This window comes from Aquarana catesbeiana, linkage group LG09 (genome assembly GCF_042186555.1).
Source record: "Aquarana catesbeiana isolate 2022-GZ linkage group LG09, ASM4218655v1, whole genome shotgun sequence".
Classification (NCBI taxonomy): Eukaryota; Metazoa; Chordata; class Amphibia; order Anura; family Ranidae; genus Aquarana; species Aquarana catesbeiana.
This window is the reverse complement of record NC_133332.1, coordinates 290906492-290927936: the sequence shown is the minus strand read 5'-3', so window position 1 is coordinate 290927936 and position 21445 is coordinate 290906492. Positions and strand designations below refer to the sequence as shown.

The window sequence follows — 21445 nt, the reverse complement described above, 5'->3', positions numbered from 1 at the left end:
CGGTACGGGGCAGCTTCAGAGTCGTGCGACTTTGAAGCCGCCCCAGTGTGAACAGCACTTAGTATCTGAATGACTTTTCAGTCTTCCAGAGTAAATTAAACTTTCTACAGATGTTCATTGACCTGGTTAAACCTTACAGGTAAGTCTCTATTGTTTCACCATGAGAGAGGTGATGTTGTTGGTGATTCTAAAGGAATATTTTTTTTTTTAAATAATCATGTTAGTTACCTGCTTTGTTCAATGGTTTTGCACAGACTAGCCCGAATTCTCTTTTTTGGTTGCCCTGCCGGTGGTCCTGGCTCTTCCACCCTGCCGGAGTGACCCCAATAGCAAGCCTCTTGCTACGGGGGCACTCAAGCAGGCTCGCTCCCGTGAATGGACATTGTCTGTACACACACAGAGCACAGCTGGGCCCGACCCTTACTCTCTCCTCATAGGCTCACTGGCTGTGTGTGCCAATAAGGAGAGAAAGACTCGGGAGAGCCACAGTTCTCATGCACATTGCTGGATCAAGATGGAGCTCAGGTAAGTATAATGGGGTGGGGGGGGGAGCACTGCACCCAGAAGTTTTTTTACCTTAATCCAAAAAGCTAGACAAATTTTAAAGTGAAGCACAGCCTGATGTCAGAAAAACAACTGCTTTTCAAAAAATTTCCATGGCTGGGCTGTGCTGCATCAAAGAAAGCTGATCAGCTCTCCAACTGAAGAGAAGCCCGAAGCTTCCACCTGACCCTTAGGTTGGGTTCACACTGTGTGCAAAGCGGCTCACAGCAGGGGTCCAGTGCGTCCCTGTTCACCGTTTCAGGTCCGACACACAGAACTCTTCTGCAAACCGTTCTGCAGCCATCCTGAAGATGTGTGAACTGGCTCGATTGAGAGGTGGTCACAGTCCCCTGACATGCAAATTGGATGCGGGGAAACCCACATCCAATTCGTACCAGTGTAAACCCAGCCTTAAAATAATAATAGCATAAATTATTATTCTCGTATACCACAGCAGCTGATCACTTGACCAAATACCTAGGATTTAGTCATGTGATCTCTTCTGGTGAAAAGCATCGACTGATATGAATTATGATCCTGCCCTTCAGAAGATTACATGACCAAAAGCCTAAAGCATTAAGTGACTGGCCTCTGTGGGAACTAGGGGGCTGCAGTTTCTGCTGCAAAGTATTTTAGGGCTGCTGTTACCTTTTATGTCTTTGAGAGAAATTAGAGAGCACAAGGGTTTCTTTTAATGTAGTTTGGATTTCCTATAGCTGATGGGCATGAGTAAAAAACCTCTGAATTAGCCATAAATGTTCTGTTTGTATTACCAGCAAACAATCTGACTAAACAACTAGTCCCGTTTTTAAGTAAACCTGTCACAAATCAGAACATTCAAACTGAGCACATGATAACAAATGGGATCAACAGAATGGGATTATATATGAAGCTGAAGATATTTGTATATCTGAAATTCTCTCTTGAGCCTCCTTTTTTCTAAATTTGTGAAATCATCCAATGTTGATAAAAAAAAGTTTTTGATTTCCTTACCTTTTTCCCATCTGCTTTCTAGTTTCACTGAGGGCAGTAATGATGTAGCCCCCTGGTAAGGCAATGTCACTAGTGCCTTCATGGAGATTTTGTGCCTAAGGCTGTTCATAGGTGGTGCAAATTATTTTTCTGCAGCTACGGGTTTCAGGAAAGAAATTTGCAGGATTCCCCCATCAGCACAGATAGGAGAATCTTTCCTGCTGGGCCATTGTGTTCTCCCGGCGGGGAAGGGGGAGATGGGGTTTGGAGGGGGGTGGAAGCAATTACCACAAAGAGAAGACAGTGATTATCGCTAGCAGCTGTAGCAGCCGCTTGTGATAATCGGAAGCAAATCCGCCAGGCTGGTTGTACCCAAGTTGATCGATCAACATTGTACATTCAGCCTGCCAATTAATGTTTCGAATCTCGGCCAGTTCCTGCTGAGCCAGCCAAGATTTGAACCGTGTATGGCTGACCTAAAGCTGGCTATGCATTATACAATTTTCTTATTCAATTTCCTTTAGATTTACCTTCAGCTATGAAGTGCAAGGGCTTGCTTGATTGCAAACAAACTGAAAGTGTTTAACCTCATATTATATGGTTTTGGTAAATCTAAAGGAAAATCGTACAAGAGAATTGTATCATGTATGGCCAGCCTAAGCTTTAAGATGTTGCACAATTCTGACACTGCACACACAAGAAAAGCGCATGTGCCTCATTTCATTTATCTTATTTGCTGCTGCTGTAAAAAAAAAACAAAAAAAAAAAAAAAATTTCTCCCACAGAGCTCCAAGATTTCAGTGGAGGGCTTTTTTTTAAAAAAAACAGATGAGTGTACCATTGTATGGCGCATGAGCAAGATGGAGAGCATGACATCATGTGTTCCATCTCACACATGCACAGGACAACACACTTCTCAAAATGACTACACAGGAGCACAGACAGCGACGGCACAGAAGCAGCCTGAAAAGGGATCCACAAAAAAGGGAAAAAACAGTGTGGACATAGGTAACTGTACTTGCTGATATGCAATGTATTCTATACTGTTGTCATTTTCTTTCAGAGCAGGGGATTCTCTTTAAGGACTCAGGGGGGAGACCGTGGCTGGGATGAAGCTACATTTTTCATCTTAGCTACCTATATCTTTGGATCTACTGATTGCTGTTTTGGATTTTGTTGAAGGTAAACTCTTTTTGCCTAGGTTGGTAATAGGTAACAGGTGATAGGTCGCATGTGCATAAGCAAAAAAAGACAGAATTTCACAAAAACAACTGACAGTAATTATGAATGTGACCATCTATGATAATAGTAATAAGTCTTACCCTGTCTCCAGGGGGACCCGGTGTACCTTCCATCTTGCCATCCTCCCCCTGTTCTCCCTGCAGAGAAAGATAGTATGTCATTATATACATATTACAATGTAATTCCCTTGAAGAGCTGGCAGCATGTTGCAACTGGTAACAGCCTTCGGTCTAGGCATCATGCCCTATGCTAGGTGCCAGCTAGCTTTGCAGTGCCCCTCTTTACATGACCCAGTACACAGCAAGCAGTTAATGTGCCTGAAAGAGCAGCAAGAAAACAGAAAGTCTAAATTCTGTTTAGATTATATGAATGAGTGAGAAAAATAGAGCAATGGCAAGTGACAGGAAAAAATGCAGAGAAGAAAGGCCAGAAAGTAAACATGTGAAGCTCCAAACACACATGTTGAGGGGAGAGAAAGACGGGCGTGTTGTACTTGGCAGGAGGCCCACACACAGACACATTTATATAGTAAGACCATGCATCTGCAGAGTTTTGAATGAAGGGAACTGAAAAAGTCACATACATATCTTCCTTTTGTCTATACAAATTTGACCACGATTCTCATTTAAACAGAGAACTAAGAAAGCCAAAGTAAGTGTTTTCCTTTCAGTCAATTTAGACTCAGTTTAGATGGGATTTGATTACATTGAGACGATTAGCCAAGGCAGAAACAGATCTGTTTTGCATTATTCTGCAGCACTGAGATAATTAAATGTATCTAATGAATGTATCTAATGCATCTAAATGAAATGTATCTTCATCAATTGGATTTAAAGGTTGCCCAGAGGAAACAGAGATATGATAGATAACTTATGTTCATATCTTCCAACTATCAATCAAATCCCACTACCCTGTGTGTGGCATATCGATCAATTGTGTTGTCCACTATTGATCAATCAGAAAATAAATTGATCATTTAACAAAGCATATAAGGTCACTATTTGGTTTTCTTTAACCAATCAAAAGTTAAATGTTCTTAGATCTAATTTAAACACTCTCACCGTTTTGTTGTCCCCATCTTTATTACCAATTATGGCCTAGTTTTTTTACCTAAACAGGTTACTTTACATAAGGCTGACCTGTCATTTAAAACACGTTACGTGTTTTAGGCTCAGCTAATGTTCACAAAAAGGGATGTCTAGCATTCTACCAGAAAGTAGTACCATTACTGTGGTAAGAGGGTAAAAAAAAAAAAAAAGTTGTACTCCCTCTTGGAATCAAAAAAATCCAGATAATTCAAGGGTAAACTGCTGCCTACAGGATGATTTGGAAAATGGGAAGCAAAAAAAAAAAAAAGACTATTGTGGCACAGCCCAGGATAACCCCTCCTCTTCCCAGCAGGCCTCAGTTCGTACCAAGCAGTACCAGGAGCACAATTATAAACACAGAGGGGTGATGCTTGTGTTTGCAAAGGACTCCTAAAAAAGGATTTTACAAGTACAAAAATCCTATTTCTTTCTAATCCATTGAGGGACATAGGAATTCAGTTACTGTCGTAGTCTAAAAGCAGTCCAACTGAGGGGTGGGCAACTAGCAACAAGCTAACTGGCCCAGCAAAACGGAACTTGGAACTAGCTGCAGTCTAAGAGCCACCTTTAGGACCAGCATCTGAACCTAACACAAGATGAAACTGAATTTTCTGCCTGACAGGGGAACCTGCCAACACAACTAGAGGTGACGTCATGGAGTACCAAGACTGATACCCAAGACAAAGAAGAAAGAGTTACCAACCAGGGAGGAATGATGGAAGGAAGCATCGACCCATAGACTAAGTTAGAAATGGAACTACCTGAAACATCAAGGAGTGGAAAAAATTGCAACTTGGGAGAGAAAAACAAGCAACATGGTTGATAAGAAATGAAACCAGTCCCTGTAAGAAACGGGTATCAGACAAGGGAGCTGGGAACAAGTCCTTGTAGGAGAAGACCAGCCAGTCTGAAGGGAAGGCCCTAAGCCCATATACAACTGACCCCATATGGGTCAGGAAACAAAAACTTCATACCCAAAGCTGTAGTCAATCATATCGTCAAGGCGCGACTCATCAGGGAAGAACCCTGAATGACTACAATCACAAACTGCAAGGGGTGTGAAAGCTACTTCTGAACCAACAAGAAAACTCTAGGTACCCAACAAGAGTAGGTAGAAAGAAAGATTAGAACCTAACCATAAGTTAGTGAGTAGGGTTATAACCCTAATGGAGCGGAGGATAAGCTCAACACACATACCACTTACACAAGGCACCTCTGGGGTGAGCTCTACGAGGGAACATGCAGAATATCTATCTGTCTAATTGATTTCAAAGTCACAGGGCTCAGAATGTTCCAGATTTCCCAGATCCAGCAAAGCAGTACCCCTAGTAACAGCTAGGCTTTCTCAGCAGAGCTGAATAATAGAGTTAAATCGTCCTAGGATGCTCAGGCATGCTGGATAGTGGACGCGTTATCCTGGGCTGGCCTATGGATTTTTTTTTCTTTGTTTGGCAGTGTTCACATATTCCTGTAGGCAACAGTATAACTTGGAAGTATCTGAAGTCCTGTGTCCCTCAATGGAACAGAAAGAAAATGTCTTGTACACCCTGAACATGAAGCTTACTGGATCACTCTGAGTACAAGGCTTTTTGCCCACAGCTAGACTATCAATAACGATAGCAGCTACTCATGTTATCTAACATTTTATCTTACACCGGGTGTGTAAGATATGCTTTTTGGCGGTCCGCGTTTGGGCGTGACTGGGCTGCCGTGCCTGCGTTTCCATAAAAAAAGGTGCATGCACCTTTTCTTAAAATGCGGCCCAGGGAAATTGCATGGTCTTTTTGACCATGCGATTTCTCTGCGGTTCTCGCAAACACGCTGCGGGTCGTGATACGTGGGGGTGCCATTCAGAATGAATTTACCAATTACTGCAGTCACACACATAGATGTGAACCTAGCCTTATGTAGCAGCTACAAATTGTTACTGGTTGGATATAAGAAAAGCTTTTCTCTTTGTAATTTTTTAATTTGATTTCTCAATAAGACCAATATGAAAAAGAAGGTGTGCTGGAGAAAATTATTTATATATTTGAATGAAGGTTGGTGCCATCCCTCCTGTTCACTTCAGCATTTTTGAAATATTGCATGATAGCCAGTATGGTATGCAACAGACATAGTTTTAACCAACCCTAAAGTGGAACACAAATAAGCAAAGAAACTGACTAGCTGCTCTACTCTGTACATTATATACTCCACATCATCCAAATCTGTACACTCTTCATTAAGTTATATACTTTGCACTGCTCCGCTATGTATACGAAGTTGTACATTATATTGCACTTTGCTCCACTCTGTACAGGGTCTTCTACCTTATATGTTCCATTCTGCTCTACTCTGTACACTAGGATGTACACTAACCCAGTAATTATAGCCACTGCCACTGTCTATTGTCCACTCTAAGACACCATACTGTTAAGGCCAAATTTGTCCCCAAATGGGCATACTTTGCTAGTTTTAGTGAAATTGTAAGATCACTAAACTGTGAATTTCCATGGTAGTTTTCTGGTTTATTCTATTCGTTAAAATCATTACTAGAACGGTATGACAACCAATTTGGTGCCATTTCCTCTTGCAGTACAGAGAATTTTGAAATCTGGTTGTTATAAGTAACACTGACTGGGGGAAGAAACATGAACAGATTTTTCGATAGATAGATAGATAGATAGATAGATAGATAGATAGATAGATAGATAGATAGATAGATAGATAGATAGATAGATAGTAGGAGGTAGCTCCACAAGGACAATCATACAAAAGTCTTTGTATTGGAGTAAACACTCTTACAAGTAAACATGGCATATAAATCTAACATTTACATATATCTGCCCACTGAGCGAAAACCATGTTTTTTTTAAATATGTTTCATGTGCAGATGTACAGTATTCCTTGGACATTCCTTGGACAAACAGATTCCATTTTTCTCACAGTTCCTAGGTAAAGGAGTTTCCCTTCTTTCTGCTGAATGACTTGTCCCAGAAACCATGAGAGTGTAGCCTGGTCCAGCTGGACCCAACATCGGAGAGATTGCTCAGACGCACAGCCAAGCTTGTGAGTCACATTCTAGTCTGAACTGATAAAACAAAGCAGCACTAGTTGTTTAAAACTGGGATGCAGTTGAGGGATTCACTCCTTTCCTAAATCCCTCATTCACCAAAATACTGAGCGTTACAAAGGGTTGAGAGGACAAATTTTAGACCTTCATGAATTTATGTTTCTTGAAATGCCACAATTACATAGTTACATAGTAGGTGAGGTTGGAAAAAAAAAAAGACACAAGTCCATCAAGTCCAACTTATGTGTGTGATTTTATGTCAGTATTACATTGTATAATCCCTGTATGTTGTGGTCGTTCATGTGCTTAACTAATAGTTTTTTTAAATTATTGATGCTCCCCGCTGAAACCACTGCCTGTGGAAGGGAATTCCACATCCTAACTGCTCATACAGTAAAGCCCTCTATGCTGTTTAAGGTTAAACCGCTTTTCCTCTAATTTTAGTGAATGGCCGCGTGTCTTATTATATTCCCTTTCGCAGAAACGTTTTATCCCTATCGTGGGTCACCAGTACGGTATTTGTACATTGAAATCATATCCCCTCTCAAGCATCTCTTCTCTACAGAGAATAAGTTCAGTGCTCGCAACCTTTCCTCATAACGAAGGTCCTCCAGACCCTTTATTAGTTTTGTTGCCCTTCTCTGGACTCTCTCCAGTTATAGCACATCCTTCCTGAGGACTGGTGCCCAGAACTGGACAGCATACTCCAGGTGCACCCGGACCAGAGTCTTGTAGAGTGGGAGAATTATCATTTTATCTCTGGAGTTAATCCCCTTTTTAATGTATGCCAATATTCTGTTTGCTTTGCTTGCAGCTGCTTGGCATTGCATGCCATTGCTGAGTCTGTCATCCACTAGGACCCCCAGGTCCTTCTCCATTCTGGATTCCCCCAGAGGTTCTCCCCCCAGGAAGTAGATTGCATTCATATTTTTGCCACCCAAATGCATTCTTTTACATTTTTCCACATTAAACCTCATTTGCCTTGTAGTTGCCCACCCCATGAATTTATTCAGATCTTCTTGCAAGGTTTCCACATCCTTCGAATAAGTTATTGCCCTGCTTAGCTTAGTATTGTCCGCAAATACAGAGATTGAACTGTTTATCCCATCCTCCAGGTCGTTTATGAATAAATTAAATAGGACTGGTCACAGGACAGAACCCTGAGGGACCCCACTTTCCACCCCTGGCCATTCCGAGTACTTCCCATTTATCACCACCCTTTGAACTCACCCCTGTAGCCAGTTTTCAATCCATGCACCCACACTATGGTCCATGCCAATGGACCTTACTTTGTACAGTATACGTTTGTGGGGATCTGTAGCAAATGCTTTTGCAAAATCCAGATACACCACGTTAATCGCAGGTTAATAGATTGGTTTGGCAAGAACGATTCTTCATGAATCCATGCTGATTACTGCTAAAGATACAGTTGTCATTGCTAAAATCTTGTATATAGTCCCTTATCATCCCCTCCAAGAGCTTGCATACAATTGAAGTTAGGCTAACTGGTCTGTAATTCACAGGGATGTATCTTGGCCGTTTCCTAAATATTGGTGCTACATTGGCTTTTCTCCAATCAGCTGGTACCATTTCAGTCAGTAGACTGTTCATTAAAATTAGGAACAATGGTCTGGCAATTACTTGACTGAGTTCCTTAAGGACCCTCGGGTGCAAGCCATCTGGTCCCAGTGACTTATTAATGCTACATTTTTCAAGTCTTTTTCTAATTCTGTCCTCCGTTAGCCATGGGGGTGCTTCCTGTGACGTGACATGAGGATACACATTGCAGTTTTGGTTACTGAAGCCCCCCTGATTTCCTCGTGAAGACTGAGGAGAAGAATAGATTCAACACCTTTGCCATCTCTACATCCTTAGTAACCAGATTCCCTTCATCATTCTTTATGGGACCAATATGATCTGACCTCCCTTTCTTACTATTTATGTACTTAACTAGTTGCCGCCCGCTCACCGTCAAATGAGCATGGGGTGGTGCGGCTCATGTTCTGGGACGGCGTCCCAGAATGGCCCCTCTCGCGCGCCCGCGCCGTGTTGCGTGACCACGATCTCTGTAAAGAGCCGCATCCACGGCTCTTTAACCATGTGATCGGCTGTGTCCAATCACAACTGGTCACATGTAAACCCGGAGATGCCGGTAATCAGCGCTCCTTGCCTCATACTGACAGAGTGTGTGGCGAGGAGAGCCGATCAGCGGCATCTCCACGCAGGGGGACATCTACACATCTAATCAGGGCAATGATCATCAATGCCCTGATTACAATATAGTACCGTGTCATCAATCAGTGCCCACCAGTGGCAGCAATCAGTGCCCACCACTCCCCACAAGTGCCATCAATCAGTGCCCATTAGCGATGCCAGTCATTCTGGCTATCAGTGCCGCCTATCAGTGCTGCCCATCACTGCTGTCGATCAATGCCCATCAGTGCCACCCATCAATGCCCATCAGTACCGCCTATCCGTGCTGCCTATCAGTGCCCACCAGTGCTGCCTATCAGTGCCGCCTATTAGTGCCCATCAGTGCCGCCTATCAGTGCCCATCAGTGCCACTCAGCTCTAGGGGTCACATTATAATTCCATACCCCATACCATCCTCAAAGCAGTGGGAAGGTGGAAAGATTAAACGGCACAATAAAATCTAGGATGCTAAAAATGTCTCAGGAAACAGGGAATGAGTGAGGCAGATAGCCTGCCCATAGCCTTATTCAGTGTTAGGTACACTCCAAGGGGAAACCATGGTCTGTCACCCTATGGGATAATATTTAGTTTAGCCCCAGACTAGATTGTTATTTCCTATAATAGTTGTAACTCCAATCTGATGTATTAACTGATTATGTGACTGCTTTATCTCGAGAATTAATCTATGTCCATTTGGAAGTATTCTCCTCCATTCCAGATCCTGAGCGAGATACAGGATCACACAAGTTGGTTCCCGGAGACTGGGTCCTGGTAAAGAAGTTTGTGAGAAAGCACACCCTTGAACCCAGATATGATGGTCCTCTCCAGGTTCTCCTAACAAGTGCCACATCAGTCAAGGTGGCCGGGAAGAACACGTGAACACATGCCTCCACTGCAAGAAAGTCCCTGTACCTGAGGAAGAGGCTGAGGGAACCAAATGATTCTGTATATCCTTTTTATTGTGACTACTGTTCAGGCACAGGGGGTAGCCATCAAACAAAAAAGATGGTGTAACACAATTCTGGTATAACTCATCCAAAACACATGTTGCTACTTTTATATCCTCTTATGAACAAATAATTCCAGGTGCTATGTACAAAATCCGGCCCTGGGATGAAGCAGTGAGACCCATGACTGTGTATGTATGCGTCACTGACACCTATTAGGGCGACAATTGTGATTCTTGGGGAGCAGTGGGTTGGAACACTGGGGGTACAAACCTGAGAATGCCCAAAATAGGAAAGACAAAAATGGAAAGTCACTCTTAGATAGAATGACAATCAACAAACATACAAATCAGCCTTACAACAAAGAGTTCAGGCTGACCATTGAGAATCCTAGCCCAGAAGACGGTGGGACCTATGTTCTGAGCCTATGGTGGGGAAGTGGGTATCCCAGTTCTAGAAAGCCTTTCCAACTGAAAGATATGTTCAATAATCCTGAGTGGGGAGTTCCCAAATCCACATTTAGCTCAAACCCCCTGAGGCCCCATATACAGAAGTTAGGGGACATGGTGGCCATAGCAGACCCTACCTTTAAGGAAACGATGGCTGCAGGAACTGGGTTCTCAGACGTCAACTTGTGGCTAGAATGTATGAGGTACAATGCAGAGAAACATAACAAGACCAATTGTTATGTATGTGGAGGGGCTAGGCCTCATCTGGGAACAGTACCCCTAAACATACCCCCTGAACATGAGACATGTTTCTTTAGCCTGTTTACCAACACAACCACTAACCACACCACTCCCTCTGTGAACATTGGAAAGAGGAATATTCCATAGTTACCAAAACTCCCAAGCCAGGAGAAGGTATCACTATATACCCTGGCAATTACACATGCCATGGACCGTGTCAGGGAATGGGGAAACCCTTTGGGAATTTCACTAGGGGTTACCGTGGACCTTATAGTGAAACCTCTGTAGGGCTAGTACAAAATCAAGTCCAGTCCTTGGGAGACATATACTGGATTTGCTGGGACATGAAAGTTAGAAGCAGATTGACAGAGTAGTGGACAGGAGAATGCGCATTGGCCAAGGCCATAATGCATCTACACATTTGTCCAGAGACCACTCCACAAATAGAACCAGACTTAAACGACATACCCAGGCTTAACAGGAGGTATAGGAGTGCCCCAGCAGGAAGTTTTGACACTCATGTATACATAGACAACAGAGGGGTCCCAGATGAGTTCAAAGCAAGAGACCAAATAGCAGCAGGATTTGAATCTTTGATCCCCATCATCACTGTAAATAAAAATGTAGACTGGATAAATTACATCTACTATAACCAACAAAGGTTTGTCAATTACACCAGAGATGCACCCCAAGGTTTAGTTGAACAACTAGAAATGTGTAGGGAAAGTTATTAACCAATGTTCTTTTGCTTTGCTTTTGTGAATCAGGAAATACCAGATGAAAATTATGAAATGCACTCCGTTACAGTCACTTCCCCTCGTCATGCAACACCATAAGGTTACAGGGACAGACAGCACCTGACTGCCCCTCCCAGCTGTATCGAGTAGGGTAATGAATTAGTCATTGCTCTCCTCTATATACAGTTGAAAAAAGTTGCAGGGGATGGGCCAGGGGGTAGGTTTTTCTAGTGTAAGGGACAGATTCTTAAATAGACATTTTCAAGGGGGGAACTGTAATGGATGTGAATAAGGTGTTACCAGGTGAGATATATTAAAATGTCTATTTCAAATGCTTTATATCTGTATCAGAAGTTTTGAAATGTTAAGAGCCTTAAGATTTTCCAGATATTTTGCTACTTCCTCTTTTTCTGTCTGGAGCCAAACCGCATTGAGTTATCAATAGACTGTAGCTTCCTGTAGCTTCCTCATTCATCTCCCAGAAGTTGCATCAAGACCAGACATGACATCAACATATAATAATAGCTTTGATTAATTGTTAAGTTTGTTGAAATTATTGCTAAATTTGCTAAAACTGCTGACACTGTTAGAATCTTATGAATTGTCATAACAATATGTTTTGCATATACTGTATTCTTCTGCAACGGTATAAAACTCACTGTAAAAGCGGAAATAAACTAGAAGTTTTTCATTCTGAACTAAGTGTCAGAGCGTGATCACTTCATCATGGCATGCATGCTTTAATTTGATAAAGGGGTAGATATAATAATTTCAGAACTTTTATTCTGAATCCAAAACATCAGTGCCACCTATCAGCGCCCATAAGTGCAGCACATTAGTGCCTCCTCATCAGTGCCACCTAATCAGTGCCCATAAGTGCCACCTCATCAATGCCCACTAGTTCAGCCTATCAGTGCCCATCAGTGCTGCCTCATCAGCGCGCATCAGTGAAGGAGAAAAATTGCTTAGTTACAAAATTTACTGACATTACTTGTAAAAAATAAAAAACCCAGCAGTGAATAAATATCACCAAAAGAAAGTTATATTTGTGTGAAGAAAATAATAAAAAATGTGTTTGGGTACATTGTAGCATGACCGTGCAATTGTCATTCAAAGTGCGACAGCTCTGAAAGCTGAAAAATGGCCTGGGCAGGAAGGGAGTGTAAGTGTCCTGTAAGCAAGTGGTTAAAGTATTTTCTTAGATTTTTCTTACTCTCCTCCGGTATTTGCCTTTCGTGTTCTATCCTAGCCGCCCTGATTGCACCCTTACATTTCTTGTTGTATTCTTTGTAAAGTTGGAATGTTGATGATGATCCATCAGCCTTGTATTTTTTGAAGGCTTTCTCCTTTGCGTTTATATGCATTTTTACATTGGAGTTAAGCCACCCAGGACTTTTTTTTAGCTCTTTTAAATTTATTTCCCATTGGTATGCACTGACTAATGCCCTTATTTAATATGCTCTTAAAGCATACCCATTTCTTTAATATGGTCTTAAAGCATACCCATTTCTCCTCCGTGTTCTTTGTTCCTAAGATTTTACCCCAATTTGAATCTTCTAGCAAGGCTCGTAGTTTAGGGAAATTGGCCCTTTTGAAATGCAGTGTCTTTGTATTCCCCTTATGTTTCCTATTAGTTTGATTTATACTGAAACTAATTGGCCTATAATTGCTGTTTCATAAATTGCCCCGTATTTCCACATCCGTGATCAGATCTGTATTGTTGGTAATCAGTAGGTCTAGTAACGCTTTGTTTCTAGTTGGTGCGTTTACCATCTGAACCATGAAATTGTCCTGCAAGACACTTTGGAACTGGCGAGCCTTAGATGAATGCGGGGTTCCTTCCACTCAGTCTATGTCTGGATAATTAAAATCCCCCATTATGATGATACTTTCAATCCTTCCTGCTAATTGTGATAGGAGGTCCACCTCCTCCCTCTGGTTAGGGGGTCTATAGCATACTCCCAGTATTACTTTCCCCTTAGTTTCATCCCTTTGCAGCTCTACCCATAAGGATTCCACCTCCTCGCTTGCTCCCTTAATGATGTAATCTCTCTCATTCACTTGTACATCATTTTTGATATACAGGCATACCCCTCCCGCTTTTTTTCCCACTCTATCCCTGCGATATAGGGAATACCCTTGAATATTTGCCAGCCAATCATGAGAGCTGTTGAACCAAGTCTCTGAAATTCCTACAAAATCTAAATTGTTCTCAAGCAACAGTAGCTCTAGTTCTCCCATCTTTTCCGCCAGACTCTTGGCAGTGGTGGACATGCCACGTAGTTTAGACTGGTCGCATACTATCTCCGTATTGGTTGTTCCGAGGTTGTAAATAGGACTTGTTACTAAACTTACCTCAGGTTTAGGTTCTTTAGTCAACCTACCACTAATGCCCCCAATACTACCCTCTGGAATATGTTCAGCGCTGACTATCTCTACATCTGGACCCTCCCCCCGTCGCCTAGTTTAAAAGCCCCTCTAACTTTTCGGCCATCTTCACTCCCAGGTGATCTGCACCCTCCTCACTTACGTGCATTACGTCCCTTCTAAAGAGCTGGTGACCAACTGAGAAGTTGGCCCAGTTTTCCAGGAACCCAAACCCCTCCTTACTACACCAGCTCCTCAGCCACTTGTTTACTTCCCTATTCTCCCTCTGCCTTTCTGGTGTGGCTCGATGTACCGGTAGTTTTTCTGAGAACACTACATTGGCGGTCCTTTTCCTCAATTTTACTCCCAAGTCCCTAAAATAGTTTAATAGGACACTCCATCTTCCTCTGACTTTGTCATTGGTGCCAACGTGCACCATGACAGCCGGGCCTTCCCCAGCCCCTCCTAGTAATCTGGTAGATCCGCCCAGTAGATAACATACAGTTTGGCACTTCAGGTCTTTATGACAGATTACCCTCTCTGTCCTTCTAATAATTAAGTCCCTTACCACCAGAATCTGTCTTTTCTTTCCCTTGGATTTACTCCCACCCTCACTGGAAGAGTCATTCCCCTGACAGGTAGGGGAGTCACTTAGCTCCAGCAGTGCTGGTCCCTGACTGGTTTCACCAATGTCACTCAACGGGGCATACTTATTGGGATGTTCCAGCCCAGAACCTCCCTGGCACTTCCCCCTCTACCCTTCCTGACTGCCACCCATCTACTCTTCTCTGGTGCCTGCCCCTCTTTCACTCCACCCGCCTCTGTGCTGGCCCCTGCCGGCACCTGCCGGGTACGATCCCAACTCTCCTTTAGTGTGGAGGGTCTTCTCAGTGCTGACAGTTGCTTCCCCAGATTCAGAACCTGAGCTTCCAGGGAAACAATGTGCTTACATTTTGCACAGCAGTATTTGCCTATGATTGGATGATCAAGGAATGCATACATGCTGCAAGATGTACACCGAGTCGCATCTCCATACCCGCCGGGCATCATAACTACTAATTTGATGGGGATTGAGGATTATACCCTGTCCAAATGAACAACTAGCTTCCTGACACTAATACTCAACAATACACAGGTACTCAACAATACAATACACAGGTACTCAACAATTCAATACACAGGTACTCGCAGTCCACGTGCACTCACAGCACTTGTGCACTCACAGTCAATGTGCACTCACAGCCCACGTGCACTCACAGCCCACGTGCACTCACAAAACACACGATACTCTGGTACTAACAATACACACACGCTACACAGGTACCCACGATACACAGTTACCCCCAACACACAGGTACTCAGGTACACACAATACTCGGGTACCCCCAATACTCAGGTACTCCCAACACTCAGGTACTCCCAATACTCAGGTACTCCCAATACTCAGGTACTCCTATACACTGTCAGTCAGGTTGAAGCTGAACTCTATTACAATGCCATTACATTGATAAATACAACATTAAAATACATATATGGGAGCTGTTCTAGCTGTCAAAGGATCTATTTCTTACCACCCAGACCTGAGAGTTATGCCATAAAGCACAGCCAGCCTGGTGACCTGACTTTTCTCTACTGCAGTTAAGCAATGCAGCTTGGTCACCACCACACCCCATCCAGTGAAAAAAAACAACAAACAAATGAGGTCATCTCCCTGCTACTTCCATCTTGTCAGTATGTTCCTTACCAGCACATTACAAAATATGGCACCTAGTTGGCCTGATGTGCTGCCCATCCTTCTCTAAGTCTGAGAGCTGATTCATAGGGGATAACAAGCCAAACTGAGGTATTTAAACAAGACCTCTCCTGAACGATTTAACTTGACAGATAGTAACCCACGTTTAAAACGTCCGTTTTGGAGCGTTTACATGCCGCGTTTAGCTGTGTTTGCGTTTAAAAGCGTTTGAAATCATTTTTTTTTTCAAAATAGCCAAAAATGAAAACGACTGTAAACTAAGCGCGAGTTATCGCGCTTAGAAGCGTCTGGCGCTTGAAATGCCTCTAAACTCTGCATCTGAACTCATTTTTTACTTTCCAAAAAAGGCAGCTAAACTCAACTGCCTAAAAACGACATTAAACCTGTGTACATTTACACATAAGATAACATTGGATGAGTTCAAGTGCAGCTGAAAAAAGCAGCCAACTGCCTCTGAATGTCCGTTTACCAGCAGCAGTGTACATGAGGCCTAAAAGAGGAATTTTAGTTAGAAAAATAAGTCCTGATAGATTACTTCAGACTTGCCCCTCTTGCAGGTATAGCTATATAAAACAATCGAAATAAGTGCCTTTACTGTTTAAAATCCAGTAATGCACTGTCTCACTCTGCTCAGCACATGCTCAGTTGCTCTCTAGTCTTCGCACTGTGCCTCAAATGAGAGCTGCTAGCTGACTGCTTTAAGATTTATTGTTGCTGAAGGGGGAAGAAAGAAACAGGAATGACAGGAGGGAACACAGATTGGGGAAGGAGAAAAAAAAAAAGCAGGAGAGGTGACAGGACGAACTCTGCTTCCAGGGTGACACAAAAGTGTTAAACTTGCAAGGATAGTGTCTTATCTTATTTCCTGATTCTGTCTCCTTTCTCCCTCAGCAGCAGCCTTTGAACTGCAGCACTGTAAAGCTTCTGTCCACCTTCCTCTTTAACCACTTCTGGACCAAACCTATTTCTAGCACTTGTTGCTTAAAATCCATATTTTTTGCTAGAAAATTACTTAGAACCTCCAAACATTATATATATTTTTTAGCAAAGACCCTAGAGAATAACAGGCGGTCATTGCAATATTTTATGTCACACATTTTAAAGCCCCTCTTTTTTTTTTAAATACACTTTTTTGAATTAAGAAATAAGAAAACAGTAAAAAGTTAGCCCAATTTTTTTTGCATATTGTGAAAGATGTTACGCTGAGTAAATAGATACCTAATATGTTACGCTTTAAAATTACACGCACTCGTGGAATTGTGACAAACTATGGTATCTAAAAATCTCCATAAACGTCGCTTTAAAAAAAAATTAATGGTCACCTGTTTAGAGTTACAGAGGAGATCTTTTGCTAGAATTATTGCTCTCGTTCCAACAATCGTGGCGATACCTCACATGTGTGATTTGAATGCTGTTTACATTTGCGGGCGCAACTTGCGTATGCGTTTTCTTTGGTGCGCGAGCTAGCAGGGACGGGGGCGCTTTAACTTTTTTTTTTTCCTTATTTATTTTATAATTTTTTTTTTTTAATTGAACACTGCCCTTTTAAAAAAATAAATAAATCTGGTCACTTGTATTGCTGTCACAAGGAATGTAAACATCCCTTGTGACAGTAATAGGCAGTGACAAGTACTCTTTATGGAGTGATCGGGGGTCTAAAAGACCCCAAATCCCTCTTCTGCACTTCAAAGTATTCAAAACGCCAATAGAATACTGTAATTTTTTTCTAAGATCGGCGCCATTGGGAGCTGAGTAAACCGAAAGTGACGTTGTGACGTCACTGCCGCGTTTTTACATAGGAGACTCGATCAAAGCCATTTACGGCTTTGTTCGGGACTCCAAACAGTCGGCGGACGGAAGACCGGGACAGAGCAGCGGAAGGCAGGGAATGTCCCCTCCTGCGCCTGGTGATAACGGCTGAGCGGCTCATTAGCCACACCGGTTGTTATGAGATAGCCGACCATTGGCTCTAAAAAAATGATACCGGGTGATGTCTGCAACTGCAGGCATCACCCAGGTATAACCACTTCAAGCAGATGATGTAAAGGTACGTGATTTTGCGTTTTTTTAAAATTACATATTTTAATTGAAGAAAGTGACAAAGTTTTGAGACCAAAGGGAGGGGGGAGTTCTCAGTAAGGAAGTGACTGCTCTGGGCTTTAACAAAATAGAAGCCCTTAGCAGGACAAGGGCCTCTTCCCCACAACCCTGGCCGGTGGTTATGGGAATCTGAAAGCCCCCTTTAACAAGGGGGCCCCCCAGATCCCCCCCCATGTAAATGAGTATGGGGTACATTGTACATCTACTCATTCACCCAAAAAAGTGTCAAAAAGGAATAAAAACACAGACAGTTTTTGACAATTCCTTTTATCAAAAAAGCAAACACAATGGGGTTGATTTACTAATGGCGAAACCACTCTGCACTACAAGTGCACTGCAAGTGTACTTGGAAGTGCAGTCGCTGTAAATCTGAGGGAAAGATCTAAAATCAGGGGAAGTTCACCTGATTTTATCATCCAATCCTGTACAAGCAAAAATGCTGTTTTTTATTTTCCTTTCATGTGCCCCTCGGATCTACAGCGACTGCAATTCCAAGTGCACTTGCAGTGCAAAGTGGGTTTGTCTTTAGTAAATAAACCCCAATGTCCCCTGGTGTAGATCCATCGTCAATCACGCCACCCCCCAACGACATGAAAAAAAGAGAAATGCTCTGCTTTCGCCGTCTGCCAGTTCTTTAAATAGCTAAGGGGCAGGCCACCCAGTGACGTCACCTGGTGGTACTGCCCCCTTGTTACGTCATAGAACGATGCACGCTGGGTCAGCGACGTCATAAGGGGCAGTGCCACCAGGTAAAATTTGCTGGGTAGCCCTGCCCCTTAGCTTATTAAGAACTGGCAGGCGGCTGTGCAGGAAGATGGTGGGAGCCTTCGGCGCAAGCGGAGCTTTTTTTTCTGCTATGGGGTGGGGGGCATGTGGCCTAGTATGGTTCAGGAGGGGGGTGCTCACTAGCACCCCCCTTTTCCAGCCTGCCAGACTGCATGCTTGGCTAAGGGTTTGGTGTGGATTGGGGGGGACCCCACACCATTTTGTTTTAAATTTTGGCATGGGAGTTTCCCTCAAAATCCATACCAGACCTAAGGGTCTGCCATGGATTTGAGGGGGGATCCCACGCAATTTTTTTTTGGCATGGGGTTCCCCTTAAAATCCACACCAGACCCAAAAGGGCCTGGTTTGGATTGGGAGGGGGGACCCCTAAGCCGTTTTTTTTTTAACAATTTTTTATTGTCGGCAATGATTTTTTTTTACATTCAGCTGTCAGCGGAAACCCGGCTGACAGCTAATGAGTCATCCACTGTTAAGGATGCAGCGCCCGGCTTCCTGGCCCATTCTTTAAAAAACAGGTATTGTTAAAAATGTCGGTGGCTGCCAGCTCCAAAAAATTTGCATCTGAACCACTGCTTTGGAAATTCGCAGTGAAAACTGAAGGGAAATTTGCACTAGACATGTGTGAACCTAGCCTAAAGAATAAGTTCACCTTTTTAATAAAAAATATTGAATGCACATCTTTTTGCAGGTAAAAAAAAATATACATTTTTTTTTTTACTTGGAGCCTGGAAAGCATTGCACCTGCGATCAGCAAATCATGGGTGCCATGCAGGACTCCTGCAGACATGTCAGTGTATCCGTCTGCTCATACCTCATTCATTCAGCCGCTAAGGATGTCAGCACTTGTAGTTTCCTATTTACAGAACTCTGTGAATGAATGATGTGGCCGGGTGGGCAGATCCGGGCAGGGCTGTGTTTTTTGTAAAATAGTGACAGCCAAAGGGGGAGAAGATTCACAGCTTGCTGTCACTAAAGGCAGTGGAGCGGGCAGTGGCTTCAGGATTGGGAACATATTACATGTTCAACCCTAAAAATGGGTAGAACATGTAACATGTTATTGTCAGGAAAGGTTCCATCCGCTGGTAATATGGTAATATCTAACATTTGGCGTGCAGTACTGAGGTCCACCAGTAGGTGCCTCCTGGCAGTTTGGAACTGTCAGGAGAGCTTTCCCCTGCTGGTGTTATGTCATCTTTTGGCCGCAGTACTGGCGTCCACCAGCGGATGGATCCTGGCAGCGTGGAGCAGACAGCACCTCCTGCGACCAGGTGTCACCTGAGGCTAATTGCAGGTGTGCATATAAATACCAGGCAAGCCTGGTATCATCCTTGCTCCCTGACCTGTTAGCCTGTAACCTGAACCTGAACCCGTACCTGAGCCTGTACCCGATCCCATCCTGATCCTGTCCCTCCTGTGTTCCTGTTCCCTTGTAGCCTGATCCCATCCATCATCTCCCTCTCCTGTCCTGCCCTTGTTCATCTGCTGATCTGCTGTGTATGACCCTGGCCTGGCTAACGTTTGTAATTCCGGAACTGCCCTTTGTTATCTGCTGATCTTCTGTGTATGACCCTGGCCTGGCTAACGTGTTTGATTTTGGTACTTCCCTTTAGTTAGTTGAGCACTATTTGTATTTGGGGTGTTTACTTGTTTACTACTTATCTTTAATAAACTTTATATTATTCACCTTACATGTGTTTTGGTTTCCTCTTTGCAGTCCACACAGTCTGGTCACACCTGTTCATGACAGTTATCAAAGATGAACTTATCCTTTAATTTAGTACTTCTAGGCAAGACATATTGTTGTCTCGTTTGTGATATGCTGGTTTTAGACAATATGTGTTAGTGGATATTTATCCCATAATTTTTTTAATTTATTATTTTAAAATTGGTCTTGTAGCCCTGATGAAGGAAGAGCATGTTTTGCCTCCGAAACATGTTGCCATTTTGTGAACCAAAAATGGCCAATGAATTTGGCTGCTCGTTTAGGCTCTGAGTGATGCTCCTGGGCACTCAATGGAAGGTTGGCCTTGCTGCCTGTGAGCCACCTTACCATGCCAGGGAGCTCTTTGATTGATGGCCTTTTCTTGCTTTGCCACTTTGTGTTAATAAGCATTGAAGTCCCAGTCTCTGCTATATGTATCCCTTTGAACCTTCTGATCTTCTTTGTAATCTAATGCACAATGTGTTGGAAAAGTATGATCAAAAAAACAAGATGATGGTGATACTGTTCCAAAATGGAAAGGTGACCTACCTGGTGCACGCGAAGCTCCTATACTGTTGGCCATTGGTGAACTCCTAGAAATGATGCTAGTTCCAGGGCAATGTGCTTCACCTGTGCTTGCCATGGAATCACCAGAGCTCAGATGATTTGATGATCAACAACCTCCTGCACTCAAATAGGTGCCTCAGCTGAGTCAGATACAAATCTGACAAAATTCCTTTAAGGTGAACTATAATAGTGCATTTGTCTGGGTCACTTTGTTTCTTGTTATGCTGAAGTGATGCTAGTTTTAGAGCAATGCGTAACTGTGTAGCCTCACCTGTGCCCTTTTAGGAATTAGTACTGCTCCAATGATTGGACAACTGGCGACCTTCAGCACAAAATAGGTGCCATGGCTGAGTCAGGTATAGAACTGACAAGTTTCCTTCAAGTTGAGCTAAAGAAGTGCATTTATCTGGGTCACTGTCTCGTACTATGCTAAAGTGATGCTAGTTCCTGGGCAATGCACACCTGTAAAGCCTCACCTGAGCTTGCCATGGAACCTGCACTGTTCTGATGATGAGGCGACTGACGACCTTCAGCACTCAATAGGCACTTTGGGCAAGTCTGGTATAGATCTGACAAGTTTCCTTTAAGGTGAGCTATAGAAATGCATTAGTCTGGGTCACTCCATCCCTTATTATGCTGAAGTTTCCATTATTTAAATATGTTCCTCCAGGCATGGTCATGTGACAGACTGCTTACTGAGAAGC

General features: G+C 43.1%; 1 protein-coding gene across 2 annotated transcripts in view; it reads right to left on the bottom strand.

The window, feature by feature from the left end:
• Window positions 1–21445, bottom strand: part of COL27A1 (collagen type XXVII alpha 1 chain) — a 656744-nt gene that overhangs the window by 95497 nt on the left and 539802 nt on the right. For both annotated transcript variants that reach the window (XM_073600403.1, XM_073600404.1), the window contains exon 42: window positions 2838–2894. In XM_073600403.1, the coding sequence (XP_073456504.1) occupies window positions 2838–2894 (57 nt within the window). The remainder of the gene's footprint in view (window positions 1–2837; window positions 2895–21445) is intronic.